This window comes from Panthera tigris, chromosome A1 (genome assembly GCF_018350195.1).
Source record: "Panthera tigris isolate Pti1 chromosome A1, P.tigris_Pti1_mat1.1, whole genome shotgun sequence".
NCBI lineage: Eukaryota > Metazoa > Chordata > Mammalia > Carnivora > Felidae > Panthera > Panthera tigris.
The window spans coordinates 28,977,708-29,000,161 of NC_056660.1; the positions used below are offsets into that span (position 1 = coordinate 28,977,708).

The window sequence follows — 22,454 nt, forward strand, 5'->3', positions numbered from 1 at the left end:
TATACTGCTCCCCAAGACTGAACTTTAATGGCCCTGCAGATACTGCTGAATGTTTAAAATACTATCCTACCCTTCAGAATTCTTCCAGAGGCAAGTTTAAAATCTGTAGGTCAAAAATTCAAATCCCTGACAACAGCAAATGCTAGGAGGGATATGGAATGAACAACAGGAATGCTCATTAATTGCTGGTGGGAATGCAGAAACAGGATAGCCACCAGTCTGGAAAACATTTTGGCAATTCCTTACAAATCTCAACATGGTCCTTATCCTAGGACCCAGCAATCAGTCTCCTTGGTATTTACCAAAATGAGTTGAAAACTAAGGTCCACACAGAAACCAGCACGTGTGTTTATAGCCGTTTCATTCACAATTGTAAAGACTCAAAGCAAATCAAATGTCATTCAGTGAGTGATGGATAAATTATGGTAAATCCATACAATGGAATATTATTCAATGATAAAAGAAATGAGCTGTTAAGCCATAAAAAGACAGGGAGTAACCTGAAATGAATATTGCTAAGTGAAAGAAGACATATTAAAAGGCTACACATGGTAGGATTCCAACTGTATGACATAATGGAAAAGTTAAAACTACCTAGACAGCAAGAAAATCAGTGGTTTCTATGAAAATCAGCAAGAAAATCAGTGGTTGGAGGGCAGGGAGAAGGAGGCATAAATAGATTGAACACAGGATTTTTAAGGCAGTGAAACTATTCTGTAACTGTAATGGTACATACATGACATTATACCTTTTTCAATACCAATAGAACTGTACAACACAAAGACTGAAACCTAATAGAAACTATATGCTTTAATTAATATTATGTACTGGTGTGAATTCATCACCTGTATCAAACACATACACTTATGCAAGATGTTAATAATGGGAGAAAACTGTAAGGAGATGGGAGTATTTGGAAGCTATCTACACATTCTGCTCAGTTTTTGGAGTACCTAAAACTGATCTTAAAAATAAAATCGTTATTAACAGATAAAGAAAAAAAAGAGACAAACAACAGCAAAAAAAACACCAGACTTAAATATAGAGAACAAACTGGTGGTTGCCAGGGGAGGGGGGGCGGGGTGTGGGGTGATGGTGAAAGAGATAAAGGGGATTAAGAGTACACTTGTCTTAATGAGCACTGAGCCATTAATGTATAGAATTATTGAACCGTTATATTGTACACCTGAAACAATATTTGGAAAAAGAAAAAAAATATTAAAAGGCGGGGGTGGCAGGGTGAGGGGGTGGAATCTCTGCAGAAACCTGCAGCATTTTGAATTTTTTCCTCCACGCTCCTGATTTCAAATGAGTAGGTGCTTGATTTTTCACAAATGGTAGAAGAAAAGCTAAAACCTATCTAACCCTTACATTATAGACACTGCGTAAGCACTTTATTAACCTAATCCGCAAATATTTATTCAGAGCATCCTATTTAACCTACGCAATTCATGTCGTCGTCACATCGGGCTATGATATACTGTTGTTCTTCACATTTTTAAAACCAGTTCTGAGAGCAAAGCCAAACAATTGACAAATACAGATCCGGCGTCTCATCTGGATTCCAAATCCAAAGTTCTAAACCATAAAACAGAACGAAAGAAAATTAGCGATTTCTAATTCCGTCACCCGAAACAATGAACGGCCGATAGATCTCGCGATACTATTGAAACTACTACCCCCAAAATGCACAGCGGCTTCGGTCCGTCCGCCTATCCCCTGGAGTCTGGAGGGTCCCGGCATGCCTCAAGGCGCGAAAGGCAGCCTGGGAACCGTAGTCCTCTTGGACGCCTACCGGTATTGCCAGCGCGGCAGTGGCGGATCTCGGTTCCGTCCAGCAGGTTCTGTAAAGCGAGCTGAGGCGGAGAAAGGGCGCGGAACTGGAAAGGGGTGAGTCAGGCGCTGGCTACGTGATAAAGGGAGGCGGCACTGCGGCATAAGACTGAATTAGGTAAATGGACCCGTGCTGCAGTCTCTCCGGAGACACCGCGATCTAGCGCCAGCGAGAAGAGGGCGAGGAGGAGCCAGAGCCCGGTCCTTGCACCCGTTCTCGCCCTCGTACCCCGCCGCCATCTCCACCATGCAGTCCCGGGAAGAAGCTCCGCGCTCTCGCCGCCTGGCCAGTCCCCGCGGTGGGAAGCGGCCCAAGAGGGTTCACAAGCCCACGGTTTCGGCTTTTTTCACGGGCCCGGAGGAGCTGAAGGACACGGCTCATTCTGCAGCCCTGCTGGCGCAGCTGAAGTCTTTCTACGACGCGCGGCTGTTATGTGATGTGACCATCGAGGTGGTGACACCTGGCAGCGGGCCTGGCACCGGCCGCCTCTTCCCCTGCAACCGTAACGTGCTGGCTGCCGCGTGTCCCTACTTCAAGAGCATGTTCACAGGTGGCATGTACGAGAGCCACCAGGCGAATGTGACCATGCATGATGTGGATGCCGAGTCCTTCGAGGTGCTGGTCGACTACTGCTACACAGGTCGTGTATCCTTGAGTGAAGCCAACGTGGAACGCCTTTACGCGGCCTCTGACATGTTGCAGCTCGAGTACGTGCGGGAAGCTTGTGCCTCCTTCCTAGCCCGCCGCCTTGACCTGGCCAATTGCACCGCCATCTTTAAGTTTGCCGACGCCTTCGGCCATCGCAAACTGCGATCACAGGCCCAGTCCTTCATCGCCCACAACTTCAAGCAGCTCAGCCAGATGGGTTCGATTCGGGAAGAGACTCTGGCAGACCTGACCCTCGCCCAGTTGCTGTCTATCCTGCGCCTTGATAGTCTAAACATAGAGCTTGAGCAGACCGTGTGTCATGTGGCAGTGCAGTGGTTGGAAGCGTCTCCCAAGGAGCGCGGTCCCAACGCTGCGGAAGTCTTCAAGTGTGTCCGCTGGACCCACTTCACAGATGAAAATAAGGACTACCTGGAAGGGCTGCTGACCAACACCATTGTGAAGAAGTACTGTCTGGACCTTATCGAAGGGGCCCTGCAGATGCGATACGGTGACAAGTTGTGCAAGTCTCTGGTGCCGAAGCCAGAGAGCAGTGGCGGCAGCAGCGGCAGCGGCACTAGCGGCGGCGGCGGCGGCGGCGGCAGCGGCGGCAGCGGCAGCGGCAACAGCAGTGGCGGCGGCGGCGGCGGCAGCGGCTGCGGCAGTAGCAGCAGCAGCTCTATGGTACCTACATCAGAAAATCCGCCCCAGAGGCTGGGTGTGTGCGCTAAGAAGATGGTGATCTTCTTTGGACATCCTAGGGATCCCTTTCTGTGCTGTGACCCGTACACCGGAGATATTTACAAAGTGCCGTCACCTCTGACCTGCCTTGCTCACACCAGGACTGTAACCACCTTAGCTGTCTGTGTCTCTCCAGACCATGACATCTACCTGGCTGCCCAGCCCCGGAAAGACCTGTGGGTGTATAAGCCAGCCCAGAATAGTTGGCAGCAGCTTGCCGACCGCCTGCTGTGTCGCGAGGGCATGGATGTGGCCTACCTCAATGGCTACATCTACATCTTGGGTGGGCGAGACCCGATTACCGGCGTTAAATTGAAGGAAGTGGAATGCTACAGTGTTCAGAGAAACCAGTGGGCACTGGTGGCTCCGCTACCCCATTCTTTTATATCCTTCGATCTAATGGTAATTCAGAACTATCTTTATGCTCTCAACAGCAAGCGCATGTTCTGCTACGATCCTAGCCACAATATGTGGCTGAAGTGTGTTTCTCTGAAGCGCAATGACTTTCAGGAAGCCTGTGTCTTCAACGACGAGATCTACTGTATCTGTGACATCCCAGTCATGAAGGTCTACAATCCAGTCAGAGGAGAGTGGAGGCAGATCAATAATATTCCCTTGGTGTCGGAGACCAACAACTACCGGATAATCAATCACGGCCAAAAACTGTTGCTGATCACGTCGCGCACCCCACAGTGGAAGAAGAACCGGGTGACCGTGTATGAATATGACACTAGGGGAGACCAGTGGATTAACATAGGTACCACGTTAGGCCTCTTCCAGTTTGATTCCAACTTCTTCTGCCTGTCAGCTCGTGTTTATCCTTCCTGCCTCGAGCCTGGTCACAGTTTCCTCACGGAGGAAGAAGATGTGCCGAGTGAATCCAGTACTGAATGGGATTTAGGTGGATTCAGTGAGCTGGACTCTGAGTCAGGAAGTTCAAGTTCTCTATCTGATGATGATTTGTGGGTTCAGGTAGCTCCTCAGTGAAATGCACAGGATCAGAATTTGTTGTAGACAGGTTGAAACACTACGGTGTTTTTACTGCTTTGGAAAGTGTCTTAAAGAGATACCCTTTCTCTTTGCTGGGAAAACAACAAAACAAAACAGGTTGATTAATTTCAGGTTTGGTTTAGAAAGGGTATTGTTTGAAATACTAACATATTTAATGTTAGGGAGTTTATACACTCAAAGAAATCAACCTATTTAATAATTTACTGTTCTAGAAGTCCTATATTGATTTGATTGTTTGGTATGTTTATGTTTGATTATACTAATTTAGTCTTCTGTTCTTAAATCTTATATTCTGTTTCGTGCCACAAGTACTGTGACTTGAATTTTGATTTTTAAAATAGAAAACTTACTGGCTAGGAATTACCAGGTGGGGTTTTGAAAGTATATATTTTCCTTCAGAACAGGGTAGTAGGTTTCCACAACTTTAAATTAGTGGGTTATTACAAAATGTGTTCTAATTTAAATATAGTTTGCCAGGTTTTAGCTTAGTTACCTCCCCTGTGTGAAGAAGAGAAACAAAGAAAGCTTATATGTTTAATGTGACTGGTGATTTCATTTGTAATGATGTGCAGAATGGCAGTAAGCTCACTAAAAGTAAAAACGAAGCAAACACAAACAGGATTCTACTGTTTGGAAAGAAATTTGTTTTAAATTTGTAATATAAAATGTGTATTTGCAAACAGTGACCAGTTTTCCATCTGTTCTAGTAGTGTCACCAGTCATTGAGAAACCTTAAAAAAAACAAAAACAAAACTAACTTGCTTTGTCGCTTCACATTTTTGACCTATACTTGATACATGCTTCACAGAATCAGAGGAATAATCCTCTTTTTCACTGGAGACGATTGTGTAAATTTGTATCCATTGTCTTAAAAAGTTTATGTGATTCTTAAAATACTTGGGCTGTACAATTTTAGTGTTCATCTGAGATTTGTCAGCAAAATGTGATTATTCTTTGCTGTTTAATGAGATAATATTCGTTTTGAAAATATGTGTAAGCTAAGAACAGTATTTTATTGAGATCAGTAGATATTGTGTCTATCAACTATAAAATCAAGTGCCAGCAAAGGACTTTAAAACTTTAAGTTGTGTATAGAACTGTTTTGTGTAGCATTGAAATATTGTCAGTTTTTGTAAGTCACTAAATGTTATTATCAGCTTAAAGGTATTTTTGTATTAAAAGTTTACAGTTAAATAACATAAGTGAATGATGGCATTTGGGGCCAGTAGTGAAAGTATATTTCGTCTAAAATATTTCCCTAAGCAGTGGTATACATGGTTATTTTATTAGGATATTTGTATTTGTTCTGTGTTTCTCTGTGAACCACGCTCCAGTCTTTGTTTCTGTCACACTACGTAAGGGAATGTTCAGAAACAGAGACTAAATCATACAAAACTGACATTGCTAAATACAAGTGCTTACCTCTTGAGGGTTTACTAGATATGGTTGTCACGCTACATACACGTGATAATGACCGGTTGCTTATGGTGTATATGTTTTTTCTATACCCAGTTAGAATTTTCTTCTTGAATCTTCATTTAGTAACATGCTAATTCCTCTTCGATGTTTATGCTCTAGTGACAGAATGCTAACATTTCTTACACCCTGGCTGAGTACAGAGGATTGTGCTCTCAGGTGGGGACCTGAATTTTTTAATGAAATACCATAGGATGAAAATGGAGAAAGGGAGACACAAAAGGTTGAAAAAAAGAAAAAAAGGTTGTCAGCCATTTTGATTGGCCATTTGAAGATACTACAAAACATTCCTGTTTAACATTTTTAGTGAAATAAGATGCTTGTCCTAACAGTATGTGTTCCTTCAAAAGGGCAAACATGCTTTTAGTTGTGTAAGACTACGTTTTGTTCTATTTAACAGCAGGGTTGTTACGAGCACTGTACTTAACACAAAGCTGTGTCTCAGTAGTGTATTTGGCCAATTTTTTCTTCACCAGTAACTTCTTGTGGGTAGCTTTTTGTTTTGTAAGGTTGAAATAGGACAGTGCTGATCTTAACCAGATTGTCCATCTGCAGAATTAAGGTATGCAAACGATTGAGGAGTGACAAATTCTCTGATTTGTCATTCTCAACCTTTGAGTTAGGTAAAAGCTAAGTAGCAGTGATATCTTGGTTTACAAAGAAGTTTTCTTGGGAAGAATTTTGGTTTCGTGATATATTTGTGAATTAGAGAATCGGTGTTAATCATTATTTTATAGGTAAGTGATTTGTATGTGATTAGTTGCAAATAAAACTGGTATTAGAACCTAAACTTCCTGACTTTTTAATTCAGTGTTTGTGCTAAATGTGTAATGCTCTTGCCTGTGCATTGAATGATGCAACCAGCAGTGTTGAAATCCCTTCTTGACGGGAAGCACCTTTGTCTCAGTTTTCCAATTAATCGGCACATCTTTTAGCAGATGTTCGATAGAACATTGCAAGACTACTCTTCTTAAGATTTAGAATGACCTTAATTACCTTTGTGTCTGTTCCTGTAGTCTGAAAAGTGTAACCCAAATTTTTATAACTTCTAAGTTTGAATGATAAGTGTCGTTAGGGTTTCCAAAAGGATAAACTAGAAGCTAATTTAGCAATTGGCTTGTTTATATATGGATTAAAGAAAGAAATTAAATTATAATAGCTCTTTTCATTGATTTTAGTTAAGCAGAGATTTTTAAGGTTTCTGTACCTGACGTTTTTGAGAATCTGGGGAAAGCTTTTGATCTATTTCTTTTTTAAATTAAAAAAAAATTTTTTTTTTTTTTTTAATTTTAGAGAAAGCGTGAGCAGGGAGAGAAAGAGAGGGAGAATCTTAAGCAGCTTCCATGCCCAGTGAGGAGCCCAATGTGGGGCGTGATACTACGACCTTGGGGTCATGACCTGAGCCAAAATCAAGAGTCAGATGTTCCACCAACTGCGCCACCCAGGCACCTCTTGATTTATTCTTAAGAAAAAGGCAAATTTGTTATAATTTTATAATGTCAAAGATGACAGGACACTTCTCATCTTAACTGAGGTAAGAATACATGTGACAGTCTCCTTCCCTTATCTGTTTAAAAAGGTCAAGGCCCTTTTCATCTAATTTTAAAGAAACATTCATTATAGCAAATATGATAAAGCAGGGAAGGTTAGGAAGCAAAATTATTTACAGAAAATGTGACTCACAGTAGAAATGTAAGAGTTAATGTTTCTTTTAAAACCAACAAGAGTATAGAATATATACAAACCAATTGATTTTTTACATAATAATAAACGAGATAATGTTCACCGGAGCTGCCATGGAGGCAATAGGTTTTGTGTAGAACAGGAAAAAGGATCCCCTTCTTGACTGAGCCATTTGTCACCTGGATCTATTTCATCAAACTGCCGTTCCTTACATATATAACCTTGAGGACTCCACGTGGTCCAAGGCACAGAGAGAGTAGGGAACATATTGTTATATAACATCCCATCTGTATGTGAGACCCATTTTCTCTTAAAACAACCTAGTCTGTTGTCACCTAATGGACTCAACCTTTTACACTCTCACCTCCAAAGTTAAAATTGCTTAGAAACACCATATCTTAATCAAATACTGTTTTGGGGCAAACTATTTGTTAATTCTGGGGAAACTAGCAAAAAGGGACTTTATGTGTCGGGCAAAATAATTTCTTTCAAACAAATGTTTGTGCCTTAGAGGAAGAGAAGAGCCAGAACTCAATTGTAAGCAACATTACCTTAACATAGATCATCTTAAGAAAATTCAGTGTTTTGGTTTGTTTTTTTTTTTTTTTTTGCCTATTTTAACAGAAAAATCCAGCAAGGGAACTTACTTCAGGCACAGCCTGATCTAGATAGAGTCTCAGTGTCTTCAGGGCTTTCTCTGTTTAGAGAAGACCTAATGTTTTCTCTCACTTTGTATATTGGCTGGAATATAGGTCTGGTTGTTTGTAATAGAGACCCAATAGTTATTTAAATAAGTTTCTCCTATAAAAGTCCAATCTGTTATGTTTTTGCCCCTCTTCTAGAAAATCCCCTGAGACGCAGGCTTTTCTGTTTCCCCATTCTGCCATCCTTGGGGTTATGTCCTGGTCCACACGGTTTAAACTGGTTTATACTTGTGTCCATATTCCAGCCATCAAGAAAAGAGGAAGGGGAAGGGAAAGGCATGAGCCTTCCTTATAAAGGAAGTTGTACACATCACTTCCAGTCACATGACCTACACCAGATCTTAACCACGTAGGCATACCTAACTTGAAGACTGCCTAGAAGAGGTAGTCTTTATTCTAGAACAATGTGTATTGAGTTAAAATTCAGGGGTTCCTTCTTATAGAATGGAGGAGAAAGGCTATTAGGTTAAATAGCAATCTCTACCACACCATCTGTCAGGCCAGATGTTATCACATGGCAGCCAAAAGGATAACACCATCCCCAGGGGTGATTGCAATCCGCGTAACATGGGCTGGGCCTTCCACTCCAGAAAGCCTTGGGGAGCTCCCTGGGCTCTTGCTGCTGCCCTGAACAGAAAAGGCAAGGAAAGCCACTTCATCTTGTTTTGACTAAATACAGCTTCGTAGACTATGTGTATACTGAAACCCTAGATCATTAGCCAAAGTCTAGTGTTGGCATTATATCATGGAATGTTTCCACTTCCTGAGAGGAAAGAATAGAGTACTGACAAATGGCTCTGTATAATCAATGGTAGTATTAATTATCTTAAATAGCAAATGTTGCTTCTGTTAAAAAGAAAAGAAAAGATATCAGAATCACAGAGTAATGATGAAAACTGGAAGTTTCTTAGAACAAGCTCAGCAATTTAGCAACATTCTAGCATTTTCTGTCCCTCAATCATCTTTGCAGTGCTGTGTGAATATAAATCTATTCGTCTCCCCCTCTGTTGAAGCCCAGACAGTTAGCCACAATAGTCTATTCAAAACCTAGTTTCTTGCTGAATTCTTGTACTGACTTCCGGTTAATCATAGTTTATTCAATATACACATAAAGTGTCACTTTCTGTGTTTGTGAAAACTTCAAAACAGCTGCAGAGAACATTTTGAATAACCGCTTCTGTCAAGTTTGTGATATAGTTTTTATCATTATAATTTTCATTACAAATACCCATATTTATTTTAAAAACACATTCAAACAACCCTTGTTTTTATATAGAACCCTAAACTCTACCAGCAAGTAAAGAGTAATACTTCAGTTAGTAGTTCTGTTTCTATCCCTACGTTAATAAAGATTCTAAGACTCCATTTTCTATTTCACTTCTTTTAGATCTCCTATAAGCCCAAAGACACGATTTTTAATATATGCCGTGACTGGGTCCTTCTGCATTTTCTGCACTAGATACCTCTGGTTTAGTATCACAACCCAATTACTTTCTTTCCTGTAGGACCTTCTCACATGCGGGAATTATTCATTTTATTGATTTGTTTACTCTTTATTATCTGTCTCCTGCTCTAGAATATGAACTCCATCATGGAGGGACCACGTCTGTCTTTGCCTCAGCTCCTAACATAGCCAGGCACAGCATCAGCATTCAACGAATATTTGTTGAACAAAGAAATAAACGTATTTGGTGCTTGTTTGCATTTATATGAGAAACACTTGCATTTAGAAATCTCATCTTTTTGTCAATTTTCCAGCTTTGAGGGAGAGCTATTATTAAACTCTTTTGTCTGGTTGTCATAGCAACCCACTGGCCTCCAGAGCTACAGGTTATTTCTGATGGGCATATTCTACCAGACAACCAAACGCAGGGTTTTTTCAATTACGGAATAATGATGCTATTATAAATCACATTCCTCACACTGTATATTTCTTTATCTTTTATAAAGAATGCAGGGAATTAGAAAGCAAACAAATCTGTTCAGATTGTAAACGCTATAGGATATAAAGCAGTATAATTACTATATCTCTAAACCCCCAAGCCTTTCTATCCCCTCCAAGTTCTCCACTTTTCCACAAGTACCTGTGAATTTGGTTGGGTTTTCTGTCTGAGTTGTTAACGAAGTTTAAAAATTAATTGCTCCAAAACAAACTAAAGAGATCTTGTCATGGCTTAGTTTTCCTTTTTCTCCTCCTTGCTTGTTTCTTTCTTCTTTATTTTTTATTATTTTTTTTTTAGTTTGTTTATTTTTGACAGAGCATGAGCCGGGGAGGGGTAGAGAGAGAGGGGAGCAGAGTATCTGAAGCAGGCTCCGCACTGACAGCAGCCAGCCCGATGTGGGGCTTGAACCCCATAGACTATGAGATCATGACGTGAGCCAAAGTCAGATGCTTTATCAACTGAGCCACCCAGGTGTCCCACCTCCTTGCTTGTTTCTTAAATTTCACACAAAATTACCGAATGATAATTTTACAAATGATAGTCTTACAAAAATTGAGATTTGTGCTGAAAAGGTCCCAAATTAGGTACTTCCCACCCTTGTTCCTTCCGCTCATATTTTAGTTTCAGGAGCCTCAAGAGGGTTTTATTAAACTGAGGTAGTAATCATAGAAATCATAGAAATGTTCAATACAGCAGGGTTTATCTGGGCCACTCAGCCAGCCGTCAATGTAGGTTTTCGAAGGCAGAGCCTGTTCTCTACTCCTGGATACGCTGAGGGCACCATTTTACCTGTATGTTATGACGCATTTTCTCTTCTGTAGGTTTTCATCACGTACTGGGGAGTCAGGTACCGCCCCGTTCCAGTGTATACCCGTTGGAAGTAATCATTGTGGTAATCCAATGGGGTAATCGTTACCACACCCTTCCTCTGCGCAGTTCTGAATGCTTTTCTCATCAATAAGGTTATAATACCACCAGTGAGCAGTCTCACAACCTCATCTAAATGAAAATTGTCTTGCAGTTAACTTGCCTTCTGGGTTTTGACATAAAAGCAGTAACCACCCACAGCTGCCAGTTAGCAGGCATTGTAAAGGGATTCATGCTAAACGGATGATCTCCATTTGTCTTCCCCTTTTTTTTTAAAGTTTATTTATTTATTTTGAGAGAGAGCAAGCACATGCAAGTGGGGGAGGAGTAAAGAGAGGGAGAGCGAGGGAATCCCAAGCAGGCTCTGCACTGTCAGCATGGAGCCCAATGCAGAACTCACACCCATGACCCATGACCCTTGAGATCATGACTGAGCCACCCATTTTTAACACATTTAAACAGAGGGGTTCGACAGCAGGAAGAAAGGATCAGCAAACTCTTGTTACTTGTGGAATTTCAAACCATGCACCGACCCAGTTACCTTTTTATTATTTGTTTTACATGAGGGATACCGTCAATGTCACGTACTGACAATTGTACAGGTATTAGTGATTCTATCTACTGGAAAAACAAGTCGAGCAAAGATGTTAGGAAACCATTACATCTGATACTGCTTTTCAATCTGAAGACTTCCTCTATCTCTATTCTATTTTATTTAAAAAAATTTTTTTAAATGTTTATTTATTTTTGAGAGAGAGAGAGAGTATGAGTGGGGCAGGGGCAGCGAGAGAGGGAGACACAGAATCGGAAGCAGGCTCCAGGCTCCGAGCTGTCAGCACAGAGCTCGATGTGGGGCTCGAACTCACGAACGGTGAGATCCTGACCTGAGCCAGTCAGACGCCTAACCGACTGACCTACCCAGGCGCCCCTATCTCTATTTTAAAAAACAGAACAGGGGCACCTAGGTGACTCAGTCGGTTGATCATTCGACTCTTGGTTTTGGCTCAGGTCACGATCTCACGGTTTCAGATGTTCGAGGCCCACAACAGGCTCTGCGCTCACAGCACAAAGCCTGTTTGAGATTCTCCCCCTCTCCCTGCCCCTCCCCTGCTTACACTCTCTCTGTGTCTCTCAAAAGAAATAAACATAAAAAAAAGTTCTTTTAATAATAAACAGAACAGTTATGAGCCATAATGGAAATAAGCATGTGATAATACTGGCAGGCTATATGCGACAATTCAGCATCGAGGTTAGGGTCCATGTGAAGAACAGAAGCCCAAAATGGAGTCAAAATATCGTATTTTGCAATGAAACAAATACTGGCATATCAAAACGAATTAGAAAAAGTAAGAGTACTACAGAATATGGGGTGCCTGAGTGGCTCAGTCGGTTAAGTGTCCAACTTCGGTTCAGGTCATGATCTCACAGTTCATGGGTTCGAGACTGAGGTTGGGCTGTCTGCTGACAACCTGAAGCCTGGAGCCTGCTTCAGATTCTGTGTCGCACTCTCTCTGCCCTCCCCTGCTTGTGTTCTTGCTCTCTCTTAAAACTAAATAAACATTAAAAAAAAATTTTTTTTTAATTATCACATAATAATTCCAAGTTTATGTTTTAATGCTACACTTAAGGAAAGTTGGATTCAATTCAGGAGAATAAAGAGGTGAATTTGCGAATTTTCTAGGCTTAGAAATAGATTACACAGATTCTGTTTGGAATAACAAGTTATACCTTGAGATTTTAGGTATGATTCTGATCATTTTTATGTATATTAGGGAGCTGCTCAAAGACAGTAACTTAACCTCTCAAAACAAGATATTCATGTATTTTTTCATCTATTCTCAATCTCTTGCTTACTTTCTGGATTTGAAGATCGTTTTCTTTTGGACTCATAGTTATGTGTCATTGCTTAACCAACATCTTTCCTGACCCTCATCTAATAACTGGAATAGCACACCTGGGCAATTCAGTCAGTTAAGCACTGGATTCTTCCTTTCAGTCGGGTCATGATCTCACAGTGGGAAGATCAAGCCCCACATTGGCTCCCTGCCGAGCAGGGAGACTGCTTAAGATTCTCTCTCTCTGCCCCTTCGCCACCCCCTCTCTGTCTAAAACAAAAATTAAACAAAAATTTAAAATTAATAATTGAAACAACTCAAGATTTTATGAGTTCACACTCACATGTTCCTTTCATATTCTAAGTTGGGTTACAGTACCCTTTTCATTTTGTCATACTTCCTCAAATCTTTTCTTGAAAACAAGTTTGGTTGTACAGATTTTATAGTTCATACTATAGATACGATTTTATGTGATTTTGTCACACTTCCTCATTTCACAAAAAGTTCTATATGTGTGCCCATGTGCATACACGAATATGATAAAGACTATATATGCAAAGATGTTTGTTGTAGTATTATTTATAATGGCAACGTTAAAAAAGTCATTAAAGTTCATCAGCAAATATTCATATCCTAAGCAAATACACAAATATTCAGTAAGGATTTACAGAATTTTCAGTAAGGACGACAGAACCACATGCAGCTCTTCGAAAAAATGTGAAGCTGTGTGCACTGATATGGGAAAAAGTTTGCCATAGAATTTGTTGTGGTGCAGGGGCACCTGGGTGGCTCAGTCAGTTAGACATCCAACTCTTGATTTCTGCTCTGGTCACGATCTCATGCTTTCGTGGGTTTGAGCCCCGCATCTGATGGCTCTGTGCACTAACTACACGGAGCCTGCTTGGGATTCTCTCTCTCCCTCTGTCTCTGGCCTTCCCCTGGTCACACACACTCTCTCTCTCTCTCTCTCTCTCTCTCACTCTCTCTCTCTCTCTCTCTCTCTCAAAATGAACTTAAAAAAAACCCCACAAAATTCACAGAGTACAGAAGATATATAATGAGAGGTCCCCCTCCTTTTCCTTGTCCGTCTTATCCCTGTCCTCTTAACACCTAGTTTTCTTTTCCAATGTTACTAATTTTGTGTGAATCCTTTCAGGCATATTTTCTGGACATATTTGACAGTATGCATATCTTCTTTTTTTTCTTTCTTCTTTTTTTTTTTTTTCTAAAATGGCAACATTCTGTATAAGCTGCTTCTGGGAGCACATTCTCTATCAGTATGTCAGGAACATGTTCATTCTTTGATAGTTTTAGAGTAGACATTGTACAAATATATCATAATCCAATCAGTTTCTCTGGATGGACATTTAGGTGGCTGACAGTCCTTTGCTATTACTAACAATGCCGCTGTGAATGCTCTTGTACTTGGATGCTTTTCATATCTTTGCCAAAATTTCTGTAGGACAAAGTTCTCAAAGGGTATGTGCATTTGGAATTCTGATGAGGTATTACAAAATTGCCGTCTGGAAAAGTTATGCCAACTTATGCTGCCACCAGCAGTGGGTAATGCCATTTCCCTACATCCTCTCCCAGAATGTGTTACTAGATTATAGATCTTTGCTCTGACTTGATTCTGACTTGACTTCTGCTTGTTTAAGAAATGTTTATTTCTGTATGTTTTCAGAGCTAGGGTTCTGCCTTTGCTTTTTCTGCCTAAATTAACCAGAGGAGGTTTCTGTTGTTTGCAACCAAGAACCTAGGCCTACATGTCCATGAGCTATGATCAATTTTTAAGAAAAGAATCAAGGAGTGCCTGGCTGGCTGTCGATAGAGCATGTGACTCTTGATCTCAGGGTTGTGAGCTCAGGCCCTACATTGGGCGTGAAGCCTACTAAAAAAAGAAGAGAATAAAATCAAGTTGACAAGTAATATGCATACAGTGATTCTTATTTTTATAAAGCCAAAACAAATCAAAACAAAACCAACATACATATGCATGTGGGTGTTTAGAGAACTATCTGTAAGGGCACATACAAGACAGTGGTTGGTTACTTCTGGGTAGAGGGGCTGACAGACAAGGTTAGGGGAACATTTTAACCTTCCCCCTCAGATTCTTGAATATCACTGGAATTTTTTACAATGAGCATATTACACTTTTAATTAATTTATTTATTATTAAATTATTTTTTAATGTTTATTTATTTTTGAGAGAGAGACAGACAGAGTGTGAGCCAAGAAGGGGCAGAGAGAGAGAAGGAGACACAGAATCTGAAGCAGGCTCCAGACTCTGGGCTGTCAGCACAGAGCCAGAGCCCGACGCAGGGCTCGAACCCGTGAACTGTGAGGTCATGACCTGAGCCAAAGTCTGGCGCTTAACCAACTGAGCCACCCAGGCGCCCCACAATGAGCATATCACACTTTTTAAAAATTTAAATTAAAAAAAAAATAGGAAAACTCTTCTCAAATTCTCAAATCCACAGTGCTGTACTAGTTTGCTAGGGCTGTTCTAACCAAACACCACAGACGGCGTGGCTCTGACAACAGAGTATATTTTCTCACAGTCCTGGAGGCTAGAAGTCCAAGATCAAGGTGCTGACAGATGCAGTTACCAATGTGTTCTCTCTGAGATCTGAGATTGAGGGGTAGCAAGAGACCATCTTTTTCATTCCTATCCATCTATCCATCTTTTTCATTCCTACTTGGTTCCGTTTTTATGGGGAAATCACAGTGATATTAGTTTTATGAAAATATTCCTCAAAATCAATGGACACAGGTAGTGTCTCAGACATAACACTTTGGGTCAGAGGCCTCGGGAATGGCAGAAGGCAGGAAATGGCATTCTTACGTGGAGCTACAGTCAACAGACATTTTGAGAACCAGTGAACATCTTTACGGTCTGCATGAATTTGAAAATTGGCTACAACAGATATTCAACCCATGTGGGTAGAACTGAATCTTTCAAAGATGATGTGACATGCCCTTGTCCTATTTACATGGTTTGGGTCACAGATTTTACCTATGACTGCCTAGCCTTTAGTGTTATCATCCCTTGTCAATTTTCTTCCACTTCCACCTCAGGCCAGCCCTCTTCTCTTTTCCATCTGACCTTGTTCCAGGAAGCTCTTTCATCTGGGCGTAGGGCAAAGCAAAGGAGCATAGACCCTATGGCTGGATGTGCCAGATTCCCAGAGAAGCCCATTTTCTGTAATGACAGAATTTATTTTTCTCTTTTTCTCCTTTCTGTGGTCAATGACAAGGGTCAAAGGCATTTAATCGAACCTTTATAGAGAGATGAGTCCCATCACCATGCAGTGCAATGGTCAAATTTTTCCTTCTGTCAAAAAATGTATTTGGGAACAGAGCTGAGCATGATGTGTGAGCTCTTTTTACAGTCGCTGTTGAAATATGTGTATGGCACAGATTTGCTAGGCCATTATTTCATCTGTCTCTGGATAAATATTGAAATTGTTGTTAGTATGGATAATACTTAGGAAACATGAGGACATGTTGTCTTTATTCCGCCAGCTAAATTCAGCTGAGTTCAGCCAGCTAAAGCCAAAATTACCTTCTGATCTCTGAACTGAAATAATGTTCGAGAAGGCAGTGCAACCACAGCAAAGTCTACAGTTCAGATGTCTGATTGCGGTTTCAGAAATAATGACATAATGAAGCTTATAGTAAGAAAAACAAAAACAAAAAACTTCTCAAGCCAGCATGTGGTGCCACAATTTATAATGTTTGGGCTACTTTAGGCTTTAGGAACAGCTTGCCAATAGCTTTGCCAATTATTTAAGTGATGTAATTTAACTTATTCTGCATCACATAGTGGTTTATTAAGGAACTCGCATTTAGCTCCTTGGTCCTGGAGGACCAGCTCATTTGTTATTGGTGCTAACAATTTCCAAGCTCTCTCTGCAGACTTCTCCATCATCCTAACTCCAAGAGGAAGGGAGAAATTTGATCTCAGGTAGTAATCAAGTGCTGATAAAGACTTACTTTATGAGCTAGACCTGACGTCTCAAACTTCAATTTGAACTTGTAAAATAAGACAGAATGATGTTCTAGTCTCAAGATATTGGAGAAAATCTATCTTTGATCCAGAGTAAGGCTCTTTCTCCTGAGTCCACTGCAATTGTTTGTTGTATGGCAGAGCCCTGGGCAGTCCTTTGTATAATTGCTTTCATCTTCTTTGTCAAAGAAGTGGAGAACTACATAACACAGGAGACAAGGAAGGGAAATGAAACACTAGCAAGAAGCTTGATGGGAAGGGAAAATTCCACCTCTGAAAAGAACTCCAGCCAGTAACGGGTCTCTAAGCACTTAGAGTGGTCCCTGTTTAATTTCAAGCCTGGGACCCTGAAAGCTAGATTCCCAATGCAAATTAAAGAATTAAGGAACTTGTCTGAACTGATAAGGAGAAAAAAAAATCTTGGGATTGATTCTCCATTTGCCCCAGTGCCAGCAGTTACTTGAGGTCTCTGCATTACCTTTTCTAGAAACACCCAGGCCAATACTTCCCTCTACCGCTGGGAAGCAATTCTACAACATGCATCGGCCAGAATTATACAAAACAGCATACCTGTTTCACAGGTGTAGAAACTGAGACATAGGTGTGACGTTGACTTTTGCAAAGTAAAGTCAAAAGGAAAAGTTTAGTAGTGGTTCAAGACTCACTTTTGTAGAATATCTATAGGTCAGTACAGGCAAATTTGCCTTTCTGAATATAGATCTTAACCAATTTACGTGAAGATATGAGGCTTGTCCAAAGGAAATAGGTTTTTAAATATGTATTTGAAATAGATTTTTAAAAAATTGGTAGGGGGTGCCTGGGTGGCTCAGTCGGTTAAGTGTCTGACTTGGGCTCAGGTCATGATCTTGTGGTTCATGAGTTTGAGCCCCACATCGGGCTCTGTGCTATCAGTTCAGAGCCTAAAGCCTGCTTTGGATCCTGTGTCTCCCTTGCTCTCTGCTCCTTCCCTGCTGATGTTCTGTCTCTGTCTCTCTCTCTTAAAAATAAATAAAACATTTTTAAAAAAATTGCTAGAATCTCAGCTGTAACACGTAGAGAGCTTGAAAGCCATCAATTCCAGCCCTCTCAAGAAGAAAAATGTTTCACAAAATTAAAATCAATAAATTTTCTTACAGCCATCAGAAAACTGGCTAGTCTTTACCAGAGAGACTAGTAAATACCGCGAACGTGTCAGTTTACCTGCTTAAATACCGAGAACGTGTCAGCTTACCTGCAGTAGAAGCCCTGCAGCCAGTACTGTAGGTAACAAAGGTAACTGACAAATCGCTGGAGGCTGAAGGTGAACTGCCTGAGTTACCAGCTCCTGAGAGCCCAGTCTAAGGTGGGGTGGGGGGGTGAGGGAGGACAAGCTTCTTTGACTTTACCTCCTGGAGCGCCACCAGTCCTCATAGTGAAGACCTGAGAAAAGTTCCCTCTGTTTGGCTCAGGGGGAGGGGGAAAATATCCATTTTGAAATATGCCTAGGGGGAAAAGAATCATTTTGAAATACCTTCAGGTGCATTGTTTTTCATAACAAAGGCCCACCATCATGGGAAACTGCTTTATCAGAGCCTTAAGGAAGGTAGGAGAAGGGAAATTCCAACTCTAGCACCTTGGAGTCTTCCAGTATCACCTAGGTGGGGGAGAGAGGACGCTGACAAGCACTTATGAAGGTCACAACCCACTGAACACCGAGACTTAATCACCAGATAATAGGATGCTTCCCTTCCACTTTAGCACCACATCAACAGGGTCCCCGTATAGTAACAGTGCAAACAGCTGAAAGAATGAACCACGAGGCTCAGGCTCTATTTAAGAAGGAATTTCTAGGCCAAGACAACAGAGGAGAGAAAAACAAGGACATTAGATCAAATTGAAACCTCTGACATCTACAGCTGTAGGAAACATTAAACACAGCCTAACTCCAAGGGAAACAAGCATAAAATCTCACAGGAAAGGCCTATTTACCTCACTTCTTTTTCCAATACATCATGAATGGCTTTCAACAAAAAAAATTACGGGGCATGCTAAGAGATAAAAACGAGTCTGAAGAGACAAAGCAAGTATAGGAAATAGATATAAATATGGCAGAAATTTTAGAATTATGAGAAGTTTAAGATAACTGATGAAAATGCTAATGGCTCTAATGGAAAAAGTGTTTAACATACAAGAACAGAAGAGTGATGTATAGAGAGATGGAAACAGAAGCAGAGAGAGAGAACCTCAAAAAAATCAAAAGGAAGTGCACCTTGGGTGGCTCAGTCAGTTAAGCATCCGACTCTTGATTTTGGCTCAGGTCATGATCTCACAGTTCAGTTCATGGGTTCGAGTCCCGCATCGGGCTCCATGCCGACAGTGCAGAGCCTACTTGGGATTCTCTATCTCTCCCTCTCTCTCTGCACCTTTCCTGCTTGCTCTCTCTCTCTCTCTAAATAAATAATCATTTTAAAATATCAAAAGGAAATTCCATGAATAAGAAACATTGTACAAATGAAGAATGCCTTTGATGGGCTCATTAGTAGGCTGGACATGGTCAAGTTAGCCATCAGTCAGCTTGAAGGTATGTCCATTGAAATCTCCCAGTGTGAAATGCAAAGAAATAAAAGAATGAAAAGCAACAACACTGGAACAGAATATCTAAGAAGTATAGGACACCAAGAGTAAACTCTAACGTAAGCTCTGGGCTTTGGGTGATTATGTGTCAATGTAGGTTCACCAGTTGTAACCAATGTACCACTCTGTTGAGGGAGTTGAAAACGGAAGATATACATATGTGGGGGCAGGGAGTACATAGGAAGTCTCTGTACCTTCTTTTCTTTTTTTTAATGATTTTATTTTTTGAGTAATGTCTACACCCAATGTGAGGCTCCAACTCACATCAGCGAGATCACGAGTCACATGCTCAACCGACTGAGCCAGCTAGGCACCCCTGTACCTTCTTTTCAATTTTGTTGTGAACCTAAAACCTTTCTTTAAAAATCCCCATTTTACAGATAAGAAGGTAGAGGTAGAGAGTTTAAATAGCTTGCCTAAAATTTTCCAAGGTCTGCCACGTACAAAGGCGGGATTGGCAGAATCCATCTGGCAATAGAACTTTATCTTTAACCAGTGCACTTTTTTTTCTGAATCTTGCTTCTTTTACCTAAAAATGTATGTTGCAGATCAATTCATAAAAGCACCTATAGAGTTCCTTTTAATTTAATCTGTTTTGTGTTGCTAGACCTTCAAGTTGTTTCTAATCTGATTTAGAAATAATGCTACATTAATCTTATACATGTCACTGCTGTCAATGTGAAATGAACAAACCTTTCAGAATTTCTAACAGTAAGAAAGAGTTTTATTTGAGCCCAAGTTAGGACAGTTGCCTGGGAAACATACTCTTCACAAGGAAGAAAGTGCTTCAGAGAATGAACAGTTTTTACACAGTTATGTGCTTTTTTACATATTGTAACAGCTCATAAGATTATAGATTAGCAGATAGGCAGGAATCACAAGTTTTATCATAAAGGAATGCAGGGAGTAGAAGACTTGATCAATATCTCAAGGACAAGATGGTTTTCCTTTAGGCTACTCACTCACAAAGCAGATGTACAATGCATGTGTGGTGGGCCATAAATCAGGCTTTTGATTTGAACAAAGTTAATATATATAATCATGTTGACTAAGAAAGAAATCTAAAATGGCTTCCCTTTATATCAGGTCTTAGAGTTTCTTTTTCATCATTTTCTCCTTTTGATCAATAATCTTTTGACAGAAAGCACTGAGGATCATTATTTTGTCCCTCGATACTAGGGTTATTGCTTATCTGCCCTGGGTCCATCACGTCCCTGCTTTGGATTACCTAGGAGTCTACGTGGGGGGAGAGATGTCAACAGTATGGTCTTTAATAGGGGATATTATAATTATATATTTATTTTTTTAATGTTTATTTATTTTGATAGAGTTCAAGTGGGAGAGGGGCAGAGAGACATAGAGAATCCTAAGCAGGCTGAGAGCTGTCAGAGCTGAGCCCTACGCAGGGCTTGATCTCATGAACCATGAGATCACAACTTGAGCCGAAATCAAGAGCTGGATGCTCAACTGGCTGAGCCACCCAGGTACCCTGATATATATATATTTATATTTATTTAATATATATATTTATAATATATATTTATATTTAATATATATTTATATTTAATATATATATATATATTTACTTTGAAGGAGAGAAAGAGAACACGAGTTGAGGAGGGGCAAAGAGAGAGGACAGAGAATCCCAAGTGGGTTCTGGGCCTGCCGTCAGTGCAGAGCCCAAGGTGGGGCACAAATTCACAAAGTGTGAGATCATGACCTGAGCCGAAGCTAAGAATTGGACACTTAACCTACTGAGCCACTCAGGTGTGCCATCAATGAAATGAAACTGTGTGCAAACACTGTATGTGTGCTTTGTGGTGAGTTTTGCCTTTACATTTTTTGGTAACACTTATAGCATAAATATAGAAATAATATAAAAATCCAGTTAATAACATTCAAAGTAACTAACGAAGAGTAGGGACAGACATACATGACAAGAGAAGAATCTAAAAATATCCATTACATTTATTTTGATAATCTTAAATTAATTTGAGTATCTGTTTACCTTTTTTATCTAGTTATTTGTACTTTATGATGTTTTATCTGATTGGTTTAAAATAGTCATTAAGGGGCACCTGGGTGGCTCAGTTGGTTAAGTGTACAACTCTTGATTCAGCTCAGGTCATGATCTCATGGTTCCTGGTGTTGAGCCCTGCATCTGCTTGTGATTCTCTCTCTCTCTCTCTCTCTCTCTCTCTCAAAATAAATAAATGAACTTAAAAAATAAATAGATAAAAATAAAAAATAGTCATTAAATTTTATGTTATTATAAATAAGTAATCATTTCTCTGGTCAATTAGTTTCCATAGATATTACATCTTGTGGTGGTTGTAATTCTATCTCCCAAAACATTTGGTTATTAATATCAATATTAGTGTAATTTTTGTTAGAGTCAGGCAATTCTATTCGAGGTGTAAAGCCAATCTTATACTATATAGCAGTAGCATTATAATAAAAAGTACTCTGGTCACACAATAAATCAAGGAGTAATACAGAAGTGTTTTGTAAACCTTCCCAACAAAATCTTCCTTTTTCCCGTATACTGTGTGTTAGTTTGTATAGGCATAGCCATTATGGACCAAGTTGGAGTGAATTCAGGGTTCCATTGTTGTTCAGGGAATAATCATATATCTTGCCTGAATTCACAGATGTCTGTATATAATGGAATCCAATAAGAATCATTGGCTAATAAGGCCTATCTTCCTCTAATCAGAAGAACTCTGGTGGTATTTACAATAGTTTCTTTTCCTATTATGGTGTTGAAATAAGTCTGGTTGGCCATAAATTTGGGTATTAAGGAGGTAAATAAACATTATAAAACTTACAGAAGTCTTTAATGATTTTCCACACATTAGGAAAGCTGTACATTTTGGGTTTCTGCAGTTAATAAAGAAGGTCACGGACCCATATTTACCTCAGAACCTTATGGGTTGTATGGTAGAGTTAGATTTCAGAGGTGGCTGAAGCCACCAAGTTATTCCTTCAGTAGCATCTCTGACAGATAGCCATTGTTTTTTTCTTATTTTGTTTCAGGCCGTTCCATCCACACAATGTGAGTACATTTGGGTATTTTGGCATGTTGGACAAGCT

General features: G+C 40.3%; 1 protein-coding gene across 2 annotated transcripts; it reads left to right on the top strand.

Moving 5' to 3' along the window:
- Positions 1–1,607: 1,607 nt before the first annotated feature.
- On the top strand, positions 1,608–7,038 carry LOC102951676 (kelch repeat and BTB domain-containing protein 6). 2 transcript variants are annotated; one of them, XM_042977399.1, is made up of 2 exons: positions 1,608–3,977; positions 7,001–7,038. In XM_042977399.1, exons 1-2 carry the CDS (start codon positions 2,081–2,083, stop codon positions 7,009–7,011), a joined length of 1,908 nt encoding a protein of 635 aa, XP_042833333.1. In that variant the 5' UTR covers positions 1,608–2,080; the 3' UTR covers positions 7,012–7,038. The 2 variants fall into 2 exon arrangements, with proteins under 2 accessions (XP_042833333.1, XP_042833331.1); XM_042977397.1 differs by lacking the exon at positions 7,001–7,038 and having other exon boundaries at positions 1,609–6,495.
- Positions 7,039–22,454: the final 15,416 nt, after the last annotated feature.